Source organism: Calidris pugnax, unplaced genomic scaffold (genome assembly GCF_001431845.1).
Source record: "Calidris pugnax isolate Ruff unplaced genomic scaffold, ASM143184v1 scaffold431, whole genome shotgun sequence".
In the NCBI taxonomy this organism is placed as follows: Eukaryota; Metazoa; Chordata; class Aves; order Charadriiformes; family Scolopacidae; genus Calidris; species Calidris pugnax.
Window position 1 is genome coordinate 332,828 of NW_015091459.1, and position 24,604 is coordinate 357,431.

At 55.1% G+C, this 24,604-nt stretch overlaps 1 protein-coding gene across 1 annotated transcript in view; it reads right to left on the reverse strand.

Moving 5' to 3' along the window:
• The window catches only part of ADAMTS10 (ADAM metallopeptidase with thrombospondin type 1 motif 10), a 76,495-nt gene that overhangs the window by 27,787 nt on the left and 24,104 nt on the right, over positions 1–24,604 (reverse strand). The window contains exons 4-14 of the mRNA XM_014961642.1: positions 21,816–21,975; positions 18,126–18,343; positions 16,306–16,389; positions 15,775–15,920; positions 11,769–11,812; positions 10,500–10,605; positions 9,683–9,829; positions 8,028–8,169; positions 3,878–3,985; positions 1,552–1,697; positions 171–234 (exon numbers count right to left, since the gene is read on the reverse strand). Of these exons, the coding sequence (XP_014817128.1) occupies positions 171–234; positions 1,552–1,697; positions 3,878–3,985; positions 8,028–8,169; positions 9,683–9,829; positions 10,500–10,605; positions 11,769–11,812; positions 15,775–15,920; positions 16,306–16,389; positions 18,126–18,343; positions 21,816–21,975 (1,365 nt within the window). The remainder of the gene's footprint in view (positions 1–170; positions 235–1,551; positions 1,698–3,877; positions 3,986–8,027; positions 8,170–9,682; positions 9,830–10,499; positions 10,606–11,768; positions 11,813–15,774; positions 15,921–16,305; positions 16,390–18,125; positions 18,344–21,815; positions 21,976–24,604) is intronic.

Here is a 24,604-nt window from a genome sequence, read left to right on the forward strand (position 1 = left end):
TTGCTGGCCCCCACCCCCCCCCCACCTCCTCCTCCTCCTCCTCCCGTGGGTCCCACGGCTCCACATCCACCCAGAGAGGGCTCATCCCCACCTCCTTGCTGCCACACAGCACTGCCCGCCCCCCGGGAAAGCCCTGCCATCCCACCGTGGCTCCTGTCCCCTCTACTCACGTCGGTGTTGCAGGACCGGTACCGCTTCCGCTCTCCCAGGCAGTACTTCCCTCCGATGGTGGGGCTGCCAGACCAGGAATGAGATGGGAGAACCAGCTTAGGGCAGTGAGATGTGTTTGTGGCAGGTGGCTGCCCCAAATTTCCCACCCCTGCTCCTCCACAAGGATGGATCCTGCCCGGAGGGGCTACTTCTGAAGTGCAGCCCCCCCAGACCTTGCATGCCCGGCTCCAAACGCAGAGTGGAGATGTACACGTGGCTGCAGACCCAACAGCAAAGCAAGAGCACAGACCTGCTGTGAAAGCAGGACATAGGATCTGTGTGCAGGAGCCAAGACCCTCCTGGGATCTGAGCATGGAGCTCTGCAGGCACCTGGCTGCTGCCTCCCCCATCGACCCAAACGGTGATGCCACACAGCGGGGACACGGCAGGGTCACATCGACATGGCCATGCATGTGTCAGGACATGGCAGGGTCACATCAACATGGCCATGCATGTGTCAGGACACGGCAGGGTCACATCGACATGGCCATGCATGTGTCAGGACACGGCAGGGTCACATCAACATGGCCACACATAGGTAAGGACATGGCAGGGTCACATCGACATGGCCATGCATGTGTCAGGACATGGCAGGGTCACATCGACATGGCCACACATAGGTAAGGACATGGCAGGGTCACATCGACATGGCCACACGTGTCAGGACAGGGCAGGGTCACATCAACATGGCCACACATGTGTCAGGACAGGGCAGGGTTACATCGACATGGTCATGCATGTGTCAGGACATGGCAGGGTCACATCGACATGGCCACACATAGGTCAGGACACGGCAGGGTCACATTGACATGGCCACACACGTGTCAGGACAGGGCAGGGTCACATTGACATGGCCACACATAGGTCAGGACACGGCAGGGTCACATCAACATGGCCACACATAGGTCAGGACACAGCAGGGTCACATCGACATGGCCACATGTGTCAGGACATGGCAGATCCATGCTGACATGGCCACACATAGGTCAGGACAAGGCAGGGTCACATTGACATGGCCACACATGTGCCAGGACATGGCAGGGTCACATCGACATGGCCACACATAGGTCAGGACACGGCAGGGTCACAACGACATGGCCACACCTAGGTCAGGACACGACAGGGTCACATCAACATGGCCGTGCACGTGTCAGGACAAGGCAGGTCCATGGTGACATGGCCACACACATGTCAGGATGAGGCAGGGCCACGTCAGCATGGCCACACATGTCAGGACATGTGAGGAAAAGACAGGTCCACACCGACATGGCCACACACACGTCAGGACAAGGCAGGGCCACGGTGACACGGCCACGCACACGTGTGACTCTGTAGACCTACCGCGGGCTGTCGCAGTGGCGAATGGATGACGACACGCCTCCGCCACAGGTCCTGCTGCACTCTCCCCAGGACGACCAGGCTCCCCAGGCACCATCCACCCCCTCCGGGCGGGTGCCGAAAGGGACACACTCCCTCTTGTAGCACCACTGTGGGAAGAGAGAGCTTTAAACACCCCCAGCAGATGATCTCCTCCTCCCCGAGCGCTCCCCGGCCCCTATCAACAGCCAGTTCAGGGCTGGGATCTGGTTTGATCCCATGAGATGTGAACTCGGGCCTGTGCTGGCCTTGGAGCTGAGTTCTCCATCACAGAAGGCATTCATCCACCTCTCCTCCGTGTCACGCTGTCACCATTTGCACTCGCTGCCTCCTGGGGATTTGCAGGGATGCTGGGACCAGTGCTCCCACTCCCAACCCCCGGTGCACCATCCTGTGGGGCAAGCAGCCACAGGCAAGTGGGTGACATCCCCAGTTCTCCTCCAAAGGGGTCTTAGGACCTCAGTCAATCAGGGGGAGACATAGGAGCAAGCCCCTCAGTGTCTATAAAAGTGGGTGGCAGAGAGCGCCATGTGGGACTTGGACCGGAGCTGCTGCTGCCGGGCAGCAGGGCCAGCATCCCTGGGGGGCACAGACACCTCCACAACCAGCCGCTCCCTCCCAGGATGGAGTGAGTTTTGTACGTGTACTGGGACCTCAAGTTGTTGTTAATGTGTTAAAATGACCCAATCTGCAAAAGGTCCAGGTTAAAATAAAGTTTTGATTATAACAACAACATCGCTCTGTCGTTGTTCTGCCAAAGACCCCGAAAGAATCCGCCTGTCCCCATCCTCTTGGGTGACAGATGCTCATGGAAACTTGCCTATGAAATATTTCCCTTGGACCTGGAAAGCATCCTGCACCCCCTGGAGTCAACAGTGATGCAAGGAGAGAGCTGATGCCAGACCCGCTGCCGTTCTCCGGGCACGGCGCCGGACACCGTGCCTCGGGGGCTGAGATAATCCCAGGAAGGAAGAAACCGCTGTGTGCTCCTTCCAGGGGCTGATAACCCACCCTGGAGCTGCTGGCACGGCCTCTCCTGCCTCCTCCCGAGCCAGACTCTCCATGGGCAGCACAACCAGTGGGGAAAAATGAGCCACGGCCTCCCAGGACACTCGGCAAGCGACCCCCTCGCACACCAGTTTCCAAAGGTGCAATCCCATGGAGAGGAGATGCTCTGAGGGCACAGCCTTTGTGGTGTCTCTGCTGATGGTCCAGACTGGAGGTTCCAGGAGCCTGACCATCCCCTGCAGCCCCCACCACCCATGCACTCAAGGCTCCTAAAAGCATCAGTGATGGGCTCTGCCCTTGTGTCGTGGCTGTTGGGAGAAGACCCTAGCTCACTCTTCTGCAGAGAGCACGGACATGCACCGGCTCTGAGACCTGATATCAGCTGCCTCACAAACCTATATATGATTCTCCATTGTCCCACTTATTGTCCAGTTTGCAAAGGCACTTTGTTTTAACCGTGCTACACACTCACTTTATATTGGAGCAAAGGCTCTGAGACCTGATATCAGCTGCCTCACAAACCTATATATGATTCTCCATTGTCCCACTTATTGTCCAGTTTGCAAAGGCACTTTGTTCCCTGCACCTCCTACACCCATTTGCTCCAATATAAAGTGAGTGTGTAGCACAGATATGACCAAGTCAGTCAAAATTTACTTTCAAAATATACGGTCACGAAAAATCCTCTCTCCACTGAGCCTAGTTAAAACAAAGTGATATGAACAAGTCAAAATTCACTTTCAAAATATATGGTCACGAAAAATCCTCTCTCCACTGAGCCTAAAAAATGAAGGTTTCATCATATCTAGCCTTGTGAGGCAGTTTTGCACAAGTTCCTCTGAAAGGATGTTACAAACCCATTGTCCTCCTGAGGAAACTGGGGCAAAAATCACCTTTCTCAGGACAAGCCAGGAGACCTCAGCAGACCTGAGAATGAGATGGTCCATATGGTCCATATGCTTTAGATAAAGCATATGGAACTGCTTGAGGTCACCTTACTGTGCCTCCTAGGTGGGACCATGAAGCTCACTGGAGCAGGGATTTCATATTCCACATTTCCAGCAATATGCTGGGCGATTTCGGACCGCTGGGATCCTTGGCACATCCCAGCCCCTCTCTGTGCTGGCGGGGGTGGCTCTGGGCTCTGGTAGGGGAGGACAGGTTGGTGGGTGCTCTTAAATCAACCCCGTGCTCACCAATGCAAACAATGATCCCAGTTATTGCTGGAAGAGGGATTCAACCACTCCCTGTCAACTCGTTATGGTGCCCCGGGCGTCCTTACCCCCTTTTCAATGGTGTTGGTTTGGCAAATGGTCCCCTCAGCAGCAGGGATGCTGTTGGTTATGCAGCGGTTGCTTTTACTCAGACACCATAACTCACTGCAGACTTCCTGGAAAGAGAGGGATTTTGGGGGAGAGAAGGGGGAGGGAGGAAGAAAGAGACAAAGAAACAAAGCAGAGATTAGGATTTGGTTGTTCGAGGGGCTGCGAGGCCGGGGTGGCAGCACACTGGTGTGCTTGAGGAGCACCCGCTGGGCTGGGACACAGGGACAGGAGTGTTTCTGGCATGGTGGGGGGAAAATGAGACCAAATCTTGCAAGGTGTTACCACCTGCAGTCACCCCAAAGCCACTGGCGGCTCCCCCCCTTCTCTGGACCAAGCCTAAGGACTTCTCCAGGGGCTGGGGTTCTCTGGATGTGGAGGTTCCCCTGGGTTCAGGTGCCAGAGCCAGCTCCCCAACCAGCCCCAACAACCAAACCTGGGCTTGGTGCCACAGAGGACACATTTCTGTGGGCATCCCAGTGAGTCCCGAGCTAATCCCATTGTTGTCCACCTGACCCCTGTCCCCAGGGCTGAGGGATGTTCTCTTTTTGGGGTCTGCGCAGTGGAGGCTGAGTACAAAGGTCCATTCCTAGCACCCGCCATGAGCACATCCTGATGCCACGTGGGTCCAGATCTGCCACGTGGATCTGGATCTGTCTCTGCAGGAAGCTGGGACTCCCTGGGGGCATCAACACAGCACATCTGTCATCTCCTGCTACTGGAATGCACTGCAGGTCACAGTGTGATCACCGTGTGGCAACCCTCAGCCAGCCTAACAGTCCTAAAGGGAAAACCTCTCTGGAAGTTGTTTTCAGAATAACCAGAAGAATGCCAGATACTGAGCCAGCCCTTGAGCAGCTCCAGAAATGGGCACTTCTGCTCTCTGTCTCTGCTGGGTGCAGTTAGTTGGGTCCACTGGGTGATACTGGGCTGAGGACTCAGACCTCTTTCCAGGAGATTCCCTGAACCACAGGTCCTGAGCTTCAGCCCATCCTGACCTCTCAGAGCACCAGCAAAAACCTTCCCTTGGCTGTTCCAGAACCCACCCAAAAGCTCGGTCCATGACAGAGGCTCTGCAAATCTGTCATAACTGCTAAATCAGAAAGTCCAGGTCCTTTCAACCTGTTCTGCCACTAAATCAGCCAGGCTGGACTTCCACACCTCCAAACCGCAAAGCAACACTTAAAATCCAGAGCTGATTTTCCTGCCAGGTCACCATCCTGCTCCTATTCCTACTGAAACAAGCCTTTGGAAAGATTAAAGCTTCCCAGAGAGCAGCGTGCCATGACTTAGGTTGTACTTCAAAATATGATACAGGTTCACGTTGTCAGTGAAAGAAACTGGAGATGCAAGAGGAGCACCCAAACAGCCATGGCTGCTGCTAATGGGCTCCCAGAACAAGCTGGTGATGGTCTTGGTGCACACCAGTGTCACAGCACGGGATGAAGGACCTGGCGTCCTCGGTGCTGGCACAGCAACCCCCTGGCAAGTCCCTACGGATGAAGGACCCAGAATCAATCACAGAATCACATGGGGTTGGAAGGAACCCTCTGGAGATCATCTCCCCCAACCCCCTGCCAGAGCAGGTCCACCCAAAGCAGGTCCCACAGGAACGTGTCCAGGTGGGTTTGAATGTCTCCAGAGATGGAGACTCCACCACCTCTCTGGGCAGCCTCTGCCAGGGCTCTGACACCCTCACAGGAAAGAAGTTCCTCCAATATAAGATGGAACTTCTTATATTCAAGTTTGTCCCTCTTTCCTCTTGTCCTGTCCCTGAGCACCACTGCAAAAAACACTAGCCCCATCCTCCTGACACCCACCCTTGAAGTATTTATAGGTGTTGATCAGATCCCCCCTCAGCCTTCTCTTCTCCAGACCAAAAAGACCCAAGTCCCTCAGCCTCTCCTCATAAGAGAGATGCTCCAGGCCCCTCATCATCTTTGTAGCCCTTTGTAGACCTGGCGTGCTCGGTGTCAGCACAGGGACCGCCTGTCCTGTCCCTACAGATGAAGGACCTGGTGTGTTTGGTGTCAGCACAGTGACCCCCTGGCCTGTCCCTACGGCAGCGTGACCCACAGGATGGCTTCACAGGCCACCTGCCTCCAGTCAGGTATCAGCCTGTTCATCACCAAGCCCGGGATGACCTTCCAGCAAGGCATTCCTCCACCCCGCCGAGGGCTGTGACAGTAAGTGATACCCCCACCCCTGCAGGACCAACTGACTCAAGGGCTGGGAATCCCCTGTGCTGGTACCAAGAGGGGTGAAAAGATGAGCTTGGGATTTCTCTGCTTCCCTCCTGCTCCCGGGGCTGTGAGAGCAGAGCTGGCAAAGGAAACCACTGCGGAGTCTGCACTGAGAAACGCAGCTCGGAGATGGGAAGGGATTTTGGTTCCCAGTTCCTTCGCCAAAACCCAGCTGGAGCTGGCTTTTAGCAGTGAAAGGAGAAAGGCTTTCCCATCCTCAGAAGGCATCTCCCCTCCATCCTGCTCTCCCAGAGCCAGCATGGCTGTTGGGAAGCAGGAGTTCATCCATATTCTCCTCTCTCTGTGTCACCAGGGGAGAGGACTTCCCACCTCCAACCAGTGTCGTTTGCTCCCTCTGTCCTCATTATACCTATTAATCACCCACTCTGTTCTGGGGCAGAGGAAGGGATCGTGCCGTGTTTGCGCCATCGCCCTGGAATCTAAATGTTTATTTGGGGCACAGGATGGGTGGGCTTACACGTCTACCCAGATTTATCTGCACAACCTCGAGCCCCAACGCCCTTTGGGTTTCTCCCAAGTAACAGGCAGTTCAGGCTGGGCGAGAAGGGTCATCACAAGGACATCTTGTGCTTTTGTGATCCCTGTGTATATACAGGAAGTGTCTGCCCCAGTTAAAAATTAGCTGGGAAACAGTCATGTAAACGTGGAAAGTTTCCATTCTGCTGCCTCTGCCTCAGCCGAGGAGGGGGACAGACCACGGACCTGATGTCAGATACCACGTTGTTTGCACCCAGATTTCTCCTCCTGCTGCTTTGGGCACCTTGTGTGGCTGCATCTGCCCCACGTCCAGCAGGCTATGGGCCCCGGGGCCATGTTTAAAGACAGCACTGGACCAGGGAGAGCCAAACTTTGCTCTTTGTTCACCAAGACGAGCTGGTCAGACCACCAGGAGAGGGCTTGGTGTTTAACCATCCTAAATGGATGAACACTCAAGAGTGACAAGCTGGATCACATCAGGTCACTCCAATGGCAGCCTTGGGCTTGTGTTTACATGTTTGCAAGAAAAATTAAACCCTGATCTGCCACGTTTCCTCCTTCCCAGCTTTCCAGGGCTTGGGCTGGGGTGGTTACATGTACGTATGTGTCCATCAGACAGCACAGCTCCCCGTGTATCTCACTGCTGGCTCCTCTGTTTTCTCTAGAGGAAAGTGGACGCCTTAAGGAGTTCAGCCAGCCCCTCAGTGCAGACGTTTCCCCCTGGCCACTCTGCTCAGAGAGTCAGCAACATCCAGTACGTTAAGAACAGTAAAACGTCAGGCTGAGATCCAGGAAGATTCTTTTCTCCTGAAACAACCTTTCCTTTCAGTGGCTTCCTGGATTCTAAGATCGGGAGATGGCAGGGGTGACTTTCATGGGCAGCTGTCCCTCAGACGTACCTACAGCACCTCAACCCACCTCACATGGCAGGGAGACGTTTCTTCTCCTAAATTTGTGTGAACAGCATAATGGTTTCTAGTGAGGATTACGAAAAATATGCCTGTGTACAAAGCCCCGCTGAGAGGGAAGTCTGGATGAGGGACTGCAGCTTGGCTTTCAGCTGCAACCCTTGGGGACCAGCAGCAGCCAAACTTATCAGGCAGAGGCAAGAGATCTCTTCCCGTGGGACTAAACTGACCAAAACGGAGCTGGGGGGTCAACCTTTGTGGATGGGAAACAACCTCCTCTGTTTTCTCTCACAGGGAAGCAAGGCAAAGAGCTCACGGGGAACATGCCAGTGCCCTTCACACGAAGCAGGACAGCAAAGCGATGTGGGCAGAGGAGGAATGGCCCCACGGCCCTTTGCCCTCTCGTAGCCCCCCGTCCTCCACCCCCTGGGAACCGATAGTAAAGCAGGAAGGCTCTCTACCCCGTATTTACACTGGCGAGATTTAACTCCGTACTGGAAACGGCACTGCTCGTCTGCATCGTAGGCCTGTCCCGGAGCCACCGTTGGGTAGATAAAGTCTTGCTTGGGAGGAGCGTTGTTCAGGCATAATCCCATCCCGGAGCTGGAAAGGAGAGAGGAGAATCAGAGCTCAGAAAGGTTTTGCAGGAGAGCATCACAGTGGAGGACCAACACAGGGCTGACTCCCACACGCCTGGCTGCCATCCAACTCTGTGGGCCTCCTCTGGGCAGAACCATCCTGAGAAAGTGCTCTGAAATCTTTCTATCTCTGCCCTCAGGACTGGGAAGCGCATCCCCAGGTAACTCTAGAAGTTTTAAACCAAAGGTGTTGCAGGCTATGGCCAGCCCCTGGCTGTCCCCATGGGGTGCGTGTGCCCAGGACCCTTGATGCTGGTGGGTCATCAACCTCAGTGGGTTGATGGAGGGGCTGCTCTCCCAGCCCACAGCCTCAGAGCCCCAGCCAAGGTGCTGAGCACCCCTGCTCTCCAAGCTCATCCCTCTGCACGCCAGAGCTTTGGAAGGGCATCCAAATTTTGCAAGAATCATGCCTTTCCGCCCCCTGGCCCTTCCTCGCTGCTCTCTCAGCTCTCCCCAAATCAAGGTCCCTCTCACCACTCCCCCAGCCCCAATGCCCAGGGTCCTGCCATCCCGGCGGAGGGTCCCAGGGCCATGCTTGGGTGGGGATGGCCAGCACGAACTGCAGAGAGGACCAACATGAACACCCCGTGCCCAACCAGCCCTGCCAAGACCTCGGGGTCACCTGAGGACAACGCAGCCTTTGCTGCCGTGCTGCCAGTGCAACGTCCAGTGCAAGGTGGACAGGCTTTGCTGCAGCCAAACGTGAGTCACCAGATGGGGCATTTGGTGACTTCCCTCCACAGTGACCCCACACTTGCTTTTTCCAATTGTGACTCAAGTCCTACCCAGTCCTTCCCTTGGATAGTGCCCGTATCCTACCAAAAACCTCCCCAAAATTGATCCTGACCGCTCGCTTTGTGATAGGAACCCCAGAGACTGCTTGAGCCCTGGAGGAGAAGCTCTTTCACGCTGCAGAGACATGGCTCAGGCAAGGTGACAATATCAAAACCCTGAGACTTCAGAGCCTAAATCCCTTCTCCTGAATCCTAAAGGTGCTTTGGAAAAAACCCAACCCCCTTTCTCCTATATTGCTCATTCACACCTGAAAACTCTCCTCCTCAGTGTCTGGAGACATTGCCTGCATCATGGAAACCCAGTCCTGTCTCCAGATCCTCCTTCTGCACCCACCAACCCTCCTCTGCAATTCCTGGCTCATCCAAGTGCCTCCAGAAGCTATTGATTTATTTGTGAACTTTCTGGAAGTGGAGAACCTAAATAAAGGTCTCACAGCTGCAAGGTAAATGGGGTTAGTATCTTCAGCAGGGAAGCAAACCACGGGAAAGTCCAAAGGAAGGAAGGAAAGCACGTGCCTCTTGGGACAGGATGAGGTGCTGGGAGACAAGACAGAAGGTGCATGGGCTGTGTGCTTTGGGGGCTTTTCTTTGGCTTTCCCCACTCCTCACAAGGGACTGTGAGAGGTTGGAGGTGGGTACTGCTTGCGAGGTAGAAGGAAGGGCAGGGTGAGATGGATTCCTTACTCCAGGAAGCTGGTGATGTAATCCCTGCTGCAGGTGGACCACACAAACGGGTTGGTCTTCATGGTGATGTGAGCAGCCATAAGCTTGGCTGTCTCTTGCCCACGGGAGCCACAGCTGTTGCCGACCCCATCGTGATTCATGCCAAACCTAGAAAGTACCACCAAGGCAAGAGATGATCAGCTGCTGCATTTTCACAGAATCACAGAATGATATAGGGTTGGAAGGGACCTCTGGAGATCATCTAGTCCAACCCCCCTGCCAGAGTAGGTCCACCCAGAGCAGGTCCCACAGGAACGTGTCCAGGCAGGTTTTGAATGTCTCCAGAGAAGGAGACTCCACCACCTCTCTGGGCAGCCTCTTCCAGGGCTCTGCCACCCTCACAGGAAAGAAGTTCCTCCTCATGTTTAGGTGGAACTTCTTATATTCAAGTTTGCGCCCATTTCCTCTTGTCCTGTCACTGGGCACCACTGGAAAAAGACTGGCCCCATCCTCCTGACACTCACCTTCTAAGTATTCAGTTGATCAGATCCCCCCTCAGCCTTTTCTTCTCCAGACTAAACAGACCCAAGTCCCTCAGCCTCTCCACGTAAGGGAGATGCTCCAGGCCCCTCATCATCTTTGTAGCCTCTGCTGTACCCTCTCCAGCAGTTCCCTGTCCTTCTTGAACTGGGGAGCCCAGAACTGGACCCAGTGCTCCAGATGGGGCCTCTGGATCATCCACGGGAAGGATTTTCCAGCTCCTGTTGGTAGGAACAAACCAACAGGGGCCCTTCCTTGTGATGGCCACTGTCAGGGACTCTCTTGGCACGAGACTCACGTGTGGCCGATCTCGTGGGCGATGGTGAAGGCCGTGGCCAGGCCGATGTCCTCGTTGATGCTGCAGCTCCGTTCTCGTTCGCACATCCCGCCGACGGGCGCCAGGCCTGGGGAAGCCAGAGAGAGCTGTCACACAGGGTGAGCACAAAGCCTTGCAGGGGACAGGGGTGACATCTGGGGACAAGCTGATGTGCTTCACGCTCACTTGCACTCCGCACAGCCTGCTGCCAACAACAAGTTTCTTCCTGCTGGTGGCACTAGGCTTTGGGATGGACCCACGGCTTTTATGGGCTGTGGACACATGGTCACTCAGCACCGTCAGCTAAATTAACAATGACAAGCTGGGAAATGCTAAGAATGGGTCAAAATCCTCTGAATTTCATATCCAAAGCCAAAACCGTGCACACAGGGGAGCAGTCCTTGTCACAACACTGCTGTGGAACCTGAGTTCAGCTGCACCAGCACTTGGGCATCTGGGCACAGCCTGGACAACTGAGTAAGCCGGGATCCAACCTGACCATCCCCACCTGGTCCTGACTGACACCCACCATGACCAGGAATCCATCCTGACTCCACCTAGAGGGATGGATCATGCAGAAATCCCCCCAGAAGAGTGGCGGAAGATTCCCCCAACCCTCTGCCCATACACTGTCCCACCACCACAGGCTGTTACAGGGAAGTTACAGTCACGCCACCTCCAACCTCAACCTTCCTCCCAAGCACCTCGTCTGCAGCTGCATCAGGTCAGGGATCCACCACCTTTTCCTCCTTAACTGCAGCGATTCAGAGCAGTAATCCCTCCCTGACTGCTTCGTCTAGACCAGGGCAAGACAAACTAGGAGCTAGAGCCAGGGAGAGCTGCAGGGTCTGTCTGCGTCTAGCAGTTTAAATAAAGGGCTCCCTTTATAGTCATCACAAAAAAAAAAAAGCCTTATTTCTCTCTGCTAAGCCAGGAATACTCCACTAGGCTATGGACCAGCCCTAGATGCGAGCGGTTCTTAATCACCAGGCTGGACCTGGCCCAGGGATATAACGAAGAAACGTTCCAGAGCCCATCCGTCCTCCTGGTTGCTGCTTTTAGTGTTTACAGAAATAAGGAGGCTGGAAACCACTGGCCCGTTCCTGGCTCCGCTGCCCGGGGTGGCGTTGGGTGAGCGCTTCCCCTCGCCCTGCCCGGCAGGAAAAGGGGATGGCACAGCCCTCACCACGCTCCCCGAGAGGTGTGTGATGGTGAGAAACGAGGCCGAAGGGGCAGCAAAGTCCCACCTACCCAGGGTGCCACACGGCTTGTTCTTGTAGATGCAAATGTCGTATCTGCAAAGAAGAGAAGGCGGCGTTAAGGGCACTTATGGTGGCTCCAAAATAGCACAACTCCATTTTACTGATGTGTTCACATCCAAACCACTGAGATACAGCCCACGGCTCCTGTGACACTTCTGGAATGGAAAGTACCACATGTCACAGGTAAAACACCTCTGATCCATATTGTATAACCTTCGCTTGCCCCAGGGTGAGACTCACTGTGGATTTTTTAATTATTTCTCCTGTCCTTCCGTCCCTCAACTATGGGGCAGTGCTCAGCGGGGTCAGAGCTTTGGTTTTGATGAAATGTGCTAAATCAGCAGGGACAACCCTAACCCAGCCTCGAGGGTCTCTGGGTTTGGGTGGGAGGGTGGGAGGTCCAGTCCTGCCCATCAGCACCCAGTGCACTCCCAGGAACCGGCCACTTCTCTCCAGAGGGGCTCTGAGATCTGCCCCAGCAGCAGAGGGAGGAAGAGGACAGGGCCAACATCCCATCTGCAAACTCAGGTCCCTTGCAGCAAATCCTATCAATCAAACACGTAATTCTGAAATATTTTTGTTTCAATAAGAAAAAAAATCACAGTTTGAAAACATGTTCCATTTCTAAACCCACTGTGGTTTCATTAAAATGCTGAAGTGATTTCTTATATATATTTTTTTTTTCAGTTTAGTTCTTTACTGAGAATTTTCCAAACAAATTCAATATGGGTTGATTCAAGATGACTCTTCCCTCCGTTCCTGGCCTCGACTTCCAGCCATTGCATCAAGGAATTGACTGTTTGCACATCGTTAGCTGCGTACGAGGAAAAGCTAAACGAGGACAGCAAAGTAAAATCTTCTCCAAATTGAAATGCACCCTCGCAATGGGACAGGGCAGCAGCTCCAAAAGAGACCAGTTTGGGCCAGAGAATGAATGTTATAATTTAATTGCGGAGATGAACCTCATGCCCTCCCTGCCTCTGTTCAAATACCTTCTAGAGAAGGAGAGACTCCCCAGACGTTTGGGTCTTTGTGAAATACAGGCTGGAAGGGGCAATGCTAACACTGAAATCCACGTAGGGAGGGCAGGCGGGGAGACCTGGGGTCAGTGAGGATGGTGACCACGGTACGGGTTTGGGGGACACCCGCACGGTGAGCAGGACCCTCTGCTCCGCTCTGGTGAGACTCCACCTGGGCATTGCCTCCAGCTCTGGAGTCCTCAGCACAGGAAGGACATGGAGCTGTTGGAGCGGGGCCAGAGGAGGCCCCGGAGATGCTGGGAGGGCTGGAGCCCCTCTGCTGGGAGGGGGGGCTGAGAGAGTTGAGGGGTTCAGCCTGGAGAAGAGAAGGCTCTGGGGAGACCTTGGAGCCCCTTCCAGTCCCTAAAGAAGGGGGGCTCCAGGAAGGCTGGGGAGGGACTCTGGATGAGGGAGGGGAGCCCTAGGAGGAGGGGGAAGGGTTGGACCCTGCAAGAGGGGAGATGGAGCTGAGCTGTGGGGAAGAACTTTTTTGGTGTGAGGGTGGTGAGAGCCTGGCCCAGGTTGCCCCGAGAAGCTGTGGCTGCCCCATCCCTGGAGGGGTTCAAGGGCAGGTTGGAGGGGGCTTGGAGCAACGTGGTGTGGTGGGAGGTGTCCCTGCCCAGGGCAGGGGGTGGCACTGGGTGGGCTTTAAGGTCCCTTCCAACCTGAATCATTCTATGATTCTATGACCATCTGACACGGCTTTGCCCTGGTGGCCCCACGGGGATGAGAGCGGGAAGGGAACAAGCTGTCAGCACACGATGGGTTAAGCCTAACGTGTTCCTGGTGATGATCGATCCTGTCCCTTTGGCCCCTGGTGCTCTCTGGAAGTGTCCAAACCTCTCACTCCTGGCGGGAAACCAAGCGAGTGAAAAACATTTGTTGCTTTGTTTTTGAGCGAATACCGTTCAAAAGCCCTCGGAGGCTCTGGCCTGACACGTCCCTGCAAGAGCAAAAAGCCCGCAGCTCAGCAAGATGTTATCGGGAGACGGGGAATTTATTAGAGCCGGGGCCGGATGCGCCGGGACTGTCCAAGGCTGGGCCGGCGAGTGGCTTCGGGTTGGCTCAAACATCTGGTGGGAAGCTCGAAGAATCCGGAGCCGGCGTTTGCATCCCACACCATGTGGTGGGAAGGAAAGAAAAGCAGAGGCTGCAGCCCCGGGAGGGTGAAAAAGTTGGGGATGGGGGAGACCTTTTGCTCGCTCCTCGCCATGTGCTTGAGGGCTCTCATCCATCTCACAGGCTCCCCAGGAGGGATGCAGCCAGCAGCTCCGAGGAGCTCCCCGGGAGGGATGCTCCAGGCTCCTGCCGCCGCCGGGAGCTGGAGCAGGAGAGCGGCTGCGGCGCCAACCAAACTGGCTCCCGCTTGGAGGCTCCCCTCTCCAGCACTTTCGCTTTATGACCTTCTTCCACTCCGCAAGAGGGTGGCGGGGGGAGAAGGCACAAACCTTGGGTTTGCCTTTGGCTTCTCCCCAGGCTGCAGCCCCTCTGTGCAAGCAGGGTTCATGCACAGGAGAACCAGCGTCCTGAGCTGCCTCTCAGCATCCCTCATCCCCACTGTCCTTCCAGCCCTCCCTTTGGCATCCTCTTTCCTCCCACCAGCCCTCCCTCTGTTCCCTCCACTGTCCCTGTCATCCTCTCTGCATCTTCTTTCCTTCTGACCATCCTTCCAGCCATCCCTCCCATACCCTCTGCTGCTCTAGACTCAAGCACTGGGGAGGCCACACCTCGAGTATTGTGTCCAGTTTTGGGCACCTCAATCCAAGAGAGATCTCGAGGTGCTGGAGCGAGTGCAGAGGAGGCAACGAAGCTGGTGAGGGGGCTGGAAAACAAATCGTATGAGGAGCGGCTGAGGGAGCTGGGGCTGTTTAGTGTGAGGAAGAGGAGGCTGAGGGGAGACCTCATCACTCTCTACAACTTCATGAAAGGACACTGTAGAGAGGTTGGTGCTGGTCTCTTCTCGCAGGTAATTAGTGACAGAACGAGAGGGAATGGCTTCAAGCTCCAACAGGGGAGGTTTAGATTGAACATTAGGAAGGAATTTTTCACCCAAAGAGTGGTCGGGCATTGGAACAGGCTGCCCAGGGAGGGGGGGGAGTCCCCATCCCTGGCTGTGTTTAAGGGCCGTTTAGATGCAGTGCTGAGGGACATGGTGTAGGGGAGGACTTTGTAGAGTAGGGGAGATGGTTGGACTCGATGATCCCAAGGGCCTCTTCCGACCTCAATGATTCTATGATTCTATGATTCTATGATTCTATCCTGATGGGGTTTATTTGTCCTGCATGTGAAGGTTTGGACCCTTTCAGCCAGCTCTGGGGGGTCTAATTCAGCACCCAGGTTACACTGCTGACTTGAGGGCTGGTACAGGAGCGCAGAGACACAGGCAGGGCATGACTGCTCTTGTCCCAAGGGAGGTAGAATGAAGTCACCACTTCAAAGATGTCCATCAGCAGCCAGGGAGAGGGTTCAGCCCTACATGTAGGCACCTAAACGGAGGTGAGCCAAACCCCATCCTGGCTGGAGGCATGCTGTCGCTGCCATGACACTCAGGCCCCACTTTTATCCTCTTTTCCACCTTTCACAGCAGGGACAGACGGAGTTCTCCGTTTCAGTAGGACACTTGATGCTCCACGACTCCAAGGTGGGTTCTCACACATGCCCAACATTGCTGTACACACTGCGCCACTGGCTTCTGGTGCACAAATACCTGTGGCTGCAAACTGAGCTCTTTGAGGGCACCACAAAGACTGAGAGAAGACAGTGGAGGATGAAAACTGTCTGAACTGCAATAATCTGCATCACTGCAAGGGAATGGGCAAGTGGCCAGCCTGAGTGACAGCCGCTTGCGGGGAGCACGTGGGAAGGAAGCCTCAGATGAACCTCTTGGCCAGAGACAGAGGACATCTGCACAGGGGACATCTGCACAGAGGACATCCCCTGGGGGGACAGCACTGCCAGGGCCGGGCCCAGCCTTACCTGGTGATGAGCACCGCGGTGTCGTGGTTGGCGATGCCATTCTCAGGGATAGCGTTCCCGTTGCCGTTCCTGTTCACAATGGATTTCTGCCACTTGCAGAAGCTGTCCAAGGACTTCCCGGCGTGGTGGTTGATCTCCAGCGTGGGCTGGAATGGAAGCAAAATGACAGTGTGTTCCCAGGAAAGCTCTGATATGAAGACACTGCCTATTCCCACACCAGGAGAACACTGACACCAGTCCAGATGCCCTCACCTTTTCATGGAGGCCCTGGGAAAGCAAGACTTTAGGAGGATTAAATCTGCTTAAACCTCCCTAAAGCCACCTCCCTAAAGCCACCTTATCATAGAAACAGCCCTCAGAATCCCAGAGGTCTCCTCAGCCCAAAGCCTGAGCCCAGTCCCCAGCTGGAGATGGTGCACCCAGCAGACTTCCCTGGGGGGAATTCTGGGGGGGGACATCCAGGGGGACCACACAGATCCACAAAGGAAGTGCTGACACATGACAGAAGTGGCTCAGCAAAGCCCACCTTACCTGATCCTCAGTGAGGAGAATCAGCCGCGTCACCAGGATATTGACAATATTGCCCAGACTCGAGTCCTGGAAAAGTTTGGCAACCTGACCTCCAAGAAACAAGAAAAGACGAGTCTTAAAAATGAGCTCACTGGCTGGGTGATGGCACAGTCAGTGGGTGAACTGGTCAGTGCTGGGCATCTGGGGAAGGTGCTGGAGCACCTCTCCTATGAGGACAGGCTGAGAGAGTTGGGGGGGTTCAGCCTGGAGAAGAGAAGGCTCCGGGGAGACCTTGGAGCCCCTTCCAGTCCCTAAAGAAGGGGGGCTCCAGGAAAGCTGGGGAGGGACTCTGGATGAGGGAGGGGAGCCCTAGGAGGAGGGGGAAGGGTTGGACCCTGCAAGAGGGGAGATGGAGCTGAGCTGTGGGGAAGAACTTGTTTGGTGTGAGGGTGGTGAGAGCCTGGCCCAGGTTGGCCAGAGAAGCTGTGGCTGCCCCATCCCTGGAGGGGTTCAAGGGCAGGTTGGAGGGGGCTTGGAGCAACCTGGTGTGGTGGGAGGTGTCCCTGCCCAGGGCAGGGGGTGACACTGGGTGGGCTTTAAAGTCCCTTCCAACCTGAACCATTCTATGATTCTATGACTCTAAGGGAAACAGGGCTGGTTTGTCAGCATGGGCTGCCGGGTCTGAACACAATCTTTTTCAAAAGCAGAAATGGAGATTGGGACTCCATGGATGTCAGAGCCTCCTAAACCCGAAAGCAGAAATGGGGATGGGACTCCATGGATGTCAGAGCCTCCTAAACTATCTTCAGACCTCAGTGTCTCCTTCTGGGGAGATTCGAGCGCTGAAGCTGACATCCCCCAACACCGTCTCCTTGCTCAGAGCCCAGGTGGGGAAGCCCCATGGTCCTGGCATGCCACAGCCCCATGGATGAAGCTTTGCCGACTGCCCACCCGCAGGGAAGGACAGAGCATCTCCCAGAAACCCGCTGCCACACGATGGGTGTTTTACAGCAGATGAAACAGTGAGAAACGGTATTGTCTTAAAATCTGGCATCTGCTTTAGAAATGCAAACAGAGCAAGGCATGAAAAGGGATCCTGCAGAGGGCAGGACAAAGAACCATCACAGAGGGGCTTTCAGCGGTTTGATGGATAACTTCCAAGCCCAAGCTCACCTCACAGGAGGATTCAGCGTGGCCCATTCAGGCTGTTGATGCATCTACCCCCGTATCCTGCTGCCAGCAATGACCCAAATCTGATGCTGCAGAGGAAGCTCCTCGGCAGTAGCCCAGAGACACAAGGGTTGTGCTCGGGAAGAGCGGGGGTATTCCTCCCTACCCCTCACGCTCATCAGCCCCCAGGCGTGAGAGCTCACTGTCCTTATGCTTTCCCATGTGTTTCTCAGCTTGGCTGGCCCTATTTGCAATGCTAATTTGAGATGAGAGATGCTGTTCAAAGAAAGGGCTTTGTTTTCCCAGTCCAGATTTGGCCTGTGGCATGGTCAGACAGGCCAGAGTTTACCTCTCCTGCAGAGCCTCCCCAATACAAGAGAGTCCCTGCAGGCTCCAGAGCATCACTGCTCATGAGCAGCAGAGGAGGGGTCCAGATTTTTGACCCAAAATGTCTTGCTCTGGAGATGAGGAGAAGCCACTGTCATCCTAGAACAGATGTGATTTCACCACTGCGCTCCCATTCTGCTTTTTGCAGGAGAAGCACATGGCACCCTCTGCCAAACCCAGACTTTGGGGGTGATGAACAGCATTTACTCCCTCTTTGCTCTTTGCTGCTGGGTGTCCGAGCCCCTGGGGTCCCCCAAGGTTCGTGGTGTGGTTATAACACTTACAATATTCATGATGGCCAGGATGTACTGCTCGATGTCCCGCCGCCCGTGGTAGCCCACCATCATTTTGTCAGCCACCACCAGGGTCTCCACGTAGCGCTCCGTGCTGACAGATCTCTTCAGGGGCAGCTGGCCCCGCTGGCTGTGGTTGCCCGATGGCTTCAGAGGGGAGGGCTTCAGCGTCCGCAGCCACCAGTGTCTCCCTTTCCAGGGCTTCTCATCTGAGGAGGAAAAGACATTTTTCCGTTGCCCTCCAGCAGCATCTCAGCAGCACAGAGAGGTGAGGGGGGCACAGTGTGAGCTGTGGGAAGGACAATATAGGCTGATGGTACAAAACTGGGAAGGGGTGGCTGACACACCAGAGGCTGTGCCACCATCCAGCGAGACCTGGACAGGCTGGAGAGTTGGGCAGAGAGGAACCTGATGAACTTCAATAAAGGCAAGTGTAGGGTGCTGCACCTGGGGAGGAATAAACCCCTGCACCAGCACAGGTTGGGGCTGACCTGCTGGAGAGCAGCTCTGAGGAAAAAGACCTGGGAGTCCTGGTGGACAATAGGATGACCATGAGGCAGCAATGGGCCCTTGTGGTCAAGAAGGCCAATGGCATCCTGGGGGGCATCAGGAAGAGTGTGAGCAGCAGGTGGAGGGAGGTCATCCTGCCCCTCTGCTCTGCCCTGGGGAGGCCCCAGCTGGAGCACTGGGACCAGTTCTGGGCTCCCCAGTTCAAGAAGGACAGGGAACTGCTGGAGAGGAGACAGCAGAGGGACACAAAGATGATGAGGGGCCTGGAGCATCTCTCTCACAAGGAGAGGCTGAGGGACTTGGGTCTTTTTAGTCTGCAGAAGAGAAGGCTGAGGGGGGATCTGATCAACGCCTATAAATACTTCAAGGGTGGGTGTCAGGAGGATGGGGCCAGGCTTTTTTCAGTGGTGCCCAGGGACAGGACAAGAGGGAATGGGCACAAACTTGAATAGAAGTTCCATCTCAACATGAGGAGGAACTTCTTCACTTTAAGGGTGGCAGAGCCCTGGCAGAGGCTGCCCAGGGAGGTGGTGGAGTCTCCTTCTCTGGAGACATTCAAACCCGCCTGGACACATTCCTGTAGGATCTGCTCTGGGTGGACCTGCTCTAGCAGGGGGTTGGAGGAGATGATCTCCAGAGGTCCCTTCCAACCCCGTGTGATTCTATGATTCTGTGAAGGAAAGGCCCAGCAAATGTCCCCAGTGCCATCGGCTGGATCTACTGAGTCCAGAGCTGTCTCCATGCTCCTGCCAGCCCCGCTGCCACCCTGCCCATGCTGCAGGCAGAGCTGGGCAGCCCCACGCATGTCACCGTCTCCATCCTGCCCTCAACTCTGTTGCAAGCAAGAGTGGGGTGGATTTAGAAACTTCCCAGACATAATCTGAAAATAAAGCCCTTGCAGATCATTTCCTCTTTCCCTTTCCTGCCAGGACCTGAATTTAGGACCTGGCTTTTCCTCCACAGAAATGGCTGCAGCCTCCAAAGCAGCAGCTTGTTTGTAGGACTTTGCTCTAGGCTTCAGGTGCTACTGACCCAACCCTAGAGATGTCCCCAGCAGGGCCATCAGCTCCAAACCCACAGCCTGGAGACCACCATAAGGCAGGAGAGCTGACTGGGGGTTTACAACCATTCTCCTGTCCTGTCAGGAGAGCTGGCTGAATGTCCCTCCTCTGCTCTGATGCTGGATCATCAAAAATCCAGCAAGACTGGGAAGATGGGCAGGTCCCACAGCCTCCCAGTTCTGGCTCCTCTGCCTGACTGGAGGGAGGTTATGGAGGTGCTGGGGTTATGGAGGTTACGGAGGTGGTGGGATTATGGAGGTTATGGGGGCCCAGCTGTGCCAGGCAGGTCAGGACAGGTCCATCCTGTGGGGTCTGTGCCAGGCAGGTCAGGACAGGTCCATCCTGTGGGGTGAGGGGATGGGGTGGCTTCACTGGGGCCAGTTGCGCTGTGGTTGTTCTGAACTGTATTTGGCCTGTGGCTCCCACGGCAAGGTCTTTGCTTTCCAAGAAGCAATTAGGAACAGGCTAACTTGCGTCTGGAAGCCAAGGAATGTGGCAAAGAGTCAGCAGAAGGGGAGTCTGCTGGCGCGTCGTCCAACGTGACTTTGGGAGCTGGGGTGGGAGGAGCTGGGCCAGGGAAGCACAGGTTGTCTCCAGAGATGCTGGCAGGTCTGGGGACACTCAGAGTCTGCTCAGAGCAGGCTGGTGGTGCCCCGCCATCTCCAGAGGCTCCATCCCTTCCAGCAGTAACTTCTCAAGTCAAGTGTCACCACTGGGACACTGGAGGAACATCCTGAAGTGACACACAAACCTGCCAGGAGGAAATAGGAACAGCTCTGCTTCTGCACCCACAAACTCTAATCCTTGAAAAGTGAGGTGGCCCCTCTGCAGGGACAGCATCTCCTCTCACCCTTACGGAGACAGGGAAGCCTCCATAAACTGAGGGAGCAGCATCCTGTGTGAACACAACGCTTTGGGTAGACGGAGAAACTTTGCACATTCACAAGGGCTCAGGATTTCAGCCAGGCTCTGGGACACAGCAAGGATGAGAAGGGCACAGGCACAAGGGCAGACCTGTGTGAGATCTTTAGGAAGGTAAAGAGTAGAAATGGGGTAGGTGGCAATCCCAAGCACAAATACAGGTCGGGCAGAGAATGGCTGCTTCCAGCTCTGGGGCCACCACCAGCAGAAGGACATGAGGCTGTTGGGGCGGGGCCAGCGGAGTCCCCGGAGATTCTTGGAGGGCTGGAGCCCCTCTGCTGGGAGGGGGGGCTGAGAGAGTTGGGGGGGTTCAGCCTGGAGAAGAGAAGGCTGCGGGGAGACCTTGGAGCCCCTTCCAGTCCCTCAAGGGGCTCCAGGAAAGCTGGGGAGGGACTCTGGCTGAGGGAGGGGAGCCCTAGGAGGAGGGGGAAGGGTTGGACCCTGCAAGAGGGGAGATGGAGCTGAGCTGTGGGGAAGGACTTGTTTGGTGTGAGGGTGGGGAGAGCCTGGCCCAGGTTGGCCAGAGAAGCTGTGGCTGCCCCCTCCCTGGAGGGGTTCAAGGGCAGGTTGGAGGGGGCTTGGAGCACCCTGGTGTGGTGGGAGGTGTCCCTGCCCAGGGCAGGGGGTGGCACTGGGTGGGCTCTAAGGTCCCTTCCAACCTGAACCATTCTATGATTTTAATGTGCAACTGCCATTCCCCGTAAATGTCTCCCAGAGCCCACTGTGATTAACCAGATCCCACATCCCACCCTACAAGGCATCTTTCCACCTGGTCTCTAACAGAAGCAGATCTATCTCAACATGGACACAATCTTCAGTGACTAAAACCCAAAGACAAGTCTCTGCTGAGCATGTGTAAGCTACGATTTCTCAATACCTTGTAAATTGGCCAGAACTGGGAGGATTTTTCTTAAGAACAATAAGAGGCAGATTTTTCTGTTCTATTCCACGCTCTATTTACAAATTTAAAAGCCCTGCTGCGAAGAACAGAGAAGAAGAGTTTTCCAAAGACCAGGCCACCAGAAATCCTTAACATGGGTAAAAGCAAATACAGAAAACTTTCTTGAATGTGGGAGATAAGTTTGATTCTTGGCCGTGTAGCGCAGCACCGGCCTTCAAAGCCTGGTCTACCAGGACTTTCCCAAATGGCAGTGGGATGGATTGGGGATGTGCTGGTGGGTACAGATACCTAGCACGCCGCAGGCTGCGTCCATGTGTGGGTACTGGAGAGACGATCGCTTGTACACGACGTGGGGGCTGCCCTTGCCCTCGCTGCCTGCGCTGACGTTGGCTCCGGGGCTCAGGGGCTCGATGAAGTACTCCTCCTCATCCGCGACGATCACCCCGTGCTGCAGAAGGAAAGAGATAGCAGGCAATAACAGAGGTAGGGAGAGACCTGGGTGACACACCAGTGGCTTCTCATAATGATGATTAACCACTGAATTTCTGGGGACTGACAAATATTTTTGAGAATGTGAAGGAATCCTTCATGGATGCACAAACACTGAACTATAATGAACCTACAGAGCAGAGAAACCTAAGCCAGATGGTCATGGATGCCTTGGGACATCTGTGTTCACTAAAGTCCTCTGGAAATCAGTCTTTCCTTGCAAAATTATGAATAAGTTGTTTCCTATTCCACCCACTCAGTCTAACTGAGAGCTGTCTGGGGGATCCTAAATACCATACCTTCAAACAGCAGCACAACCCGGCTCTGAGATGTACCTCTACTTTTCAGCCTCACCAAAACTTGGAAAGCAGCTCAGGACCATTACCATCACCTGGGAAACTCTGGTGTGGAGCTGCAGAGAAGTGCAGATGAGAAACATACTGAAGCTTTAAAATCTGAAGCCTGATTTGCAGTAAGGCAGCCATTGGGAGCCACAACCCTTCTCTGCAGCCTGAAACCTGGGTTGTGGCCCCATGGGCATCACTGCCCCTTCTACACCTCTGACCGGCCACCTCAGATGATCTGCCCCATGACTTGTTGATTTAGCCAGTTGGGTTTCTTCGTTGTTCTCTCTTATTTTATTCTTTGACTGAATGAAATCTCAGCTGTGAGCCCAGACTTTGCTCTCAGCAAGAGGATCATTTGTGACACAGTGATGACCAGCTGGAGCACACCCCAGCAGGGTAAGCAGCCAAACCCACCAGGTGCTTGTAAGATCTCTCCACTGCAGCTGGTCCTATCCTCTACCTAAAAGATTTGAGCAACCTAAAAAGTTTCTGACAGCCCAATGTCCTTTAGGAAGGACATAGACCTCTTGGAACAAGTCCAGCAAAGGGACACAAAGATGATGAGAGGGCTGGAGCACCTCTGCTGGGAGGACAGGCTGAGAGAGTTGGGGGGGTTCAGCCTGGAGAAGAGAAGGCTCCGGGGAGACCTTGGAGCCCCTTCCAGTCCCTAAAGAAGGGGGGCTCCAGGAAAGCTGGGGAGGGACTCTGGATCAGGGAGGGGAGCCCGAGGAGGAGGGGGAAGGGTTGGACCCTGCAAGAGGGGAGATGGAGCTGAGCTGTGGGGAAGAACTTGTTTGGTGTGAGGGTGGTGAGAGCCTGGCCCAGGTTGGCCAGAGAAGCTGTGGCTGCCCCATCCCTGGAGGGGTTCAAGGGCAGGTTGGAGGGGGCTTGGAGCAACGTGGTGTGGTGGGAGGTGTCCCTGCCCAGGGCAGGGGGTTGGAACTCAGTGACCTCTAAGGTCTCTTCCAGCCTGAACCATTGTATGATACGACACAAGTAGAAGGTTCCATTGCTATAATGGCTCCTGGCACTGAATCTCACCTAATTCCAAGGAACGTGGATGTGCCATCAGCTGAATTTTAGCAGCAAGCAACTGAAGCACAGAAATGTCCTTGACATTGCTCAAGCAGGACAAGAAGCATCCCAAAAATCTAAGACCCACTTTACCTGGCTGTCCTCCCACTCCCTGTGCACAGGCATAGCTTGGGGTGCAGGACACCCCTCTCCTGACATCAGCTCGGCACCGGTGTCCTTTGGGTGTCACAGGGGGACAGGAGCCCTGACTGCCAGGATGGGGAGTTGGGATGCAGGTCTCCGTGAAACATCTTGAGGTCCTTGCGTGGAAGGCACCACCAGGATTATTGCCGGGCGTTCGTGGGGGAAGAGCCTCTCTGGGGTGGACGCTGCCTCTGTAACAGGTCTCTCCCCCTCTCCCTCCCCGCCATGAAAGCTGAATCGGGGCAGTGTGCGCACAGCGAAGTCCCCATCTCCAGAGTGCCGGGGGATTTCCTCCTGCACCAGGCTCTGTTGCTCTTGGCTCGGCTCCACCTTTTCAAACACAAGCGAGGTACTGTGAGGTTAGCCTGGCCAGGGCTCCGGCGGAAAGCCGAGTGTCGGCCTGCGCAGCCAGCTGGCTGCCGGCTTTGTGGGATGGGGAGAAGGAGGTCACCGCCGGCTTGGGGCAGAGCAGCAGGAGGGGAGAGCACGTCCTGCCCAAAACCCATCTACTACTAGAAAAGGGCCGTTCTTACTTAAACCTGAAGCCTCCACAGGGCGCAGGAGGCTCCGCCGCCGGCCTGGCATCTTTCGGCAACGCAGCTCGGCCTTCACAGGCCTCTGGAAACTGTCCCATCGCTGACCCCAAAAGGTCTGGGCGCTGGACGTGACACAAGCCCGTTGAAAGGGGGCGGCGAGAAGTCCTTAGAGACATCCCTGTGGTTTGTGGGGGAGCTGAACTGGATATCCTGTCTATGATTCACCCAGGTCATCTGCAGAGCAAGGCTGGTTTATGGTACTAGCTTATAACCACGCTTCAGAAAAGCACAGCCACAAACTGCAGTTCAGCTCTTCCTCCTCCTCGTACACGCACAGGGGCAGCTCGACGTTCACCCCTGCCTTGCTCCAAGCGTTTGATGTTCACTCTGGCTTCAGGAGGGCTTGTCAGATGAAAACACAATGTCCACACAGACACGCAGGCCTTTAAACTGTCCTTCGGTGAGCTCTGACACAAGAGAGAGTGGC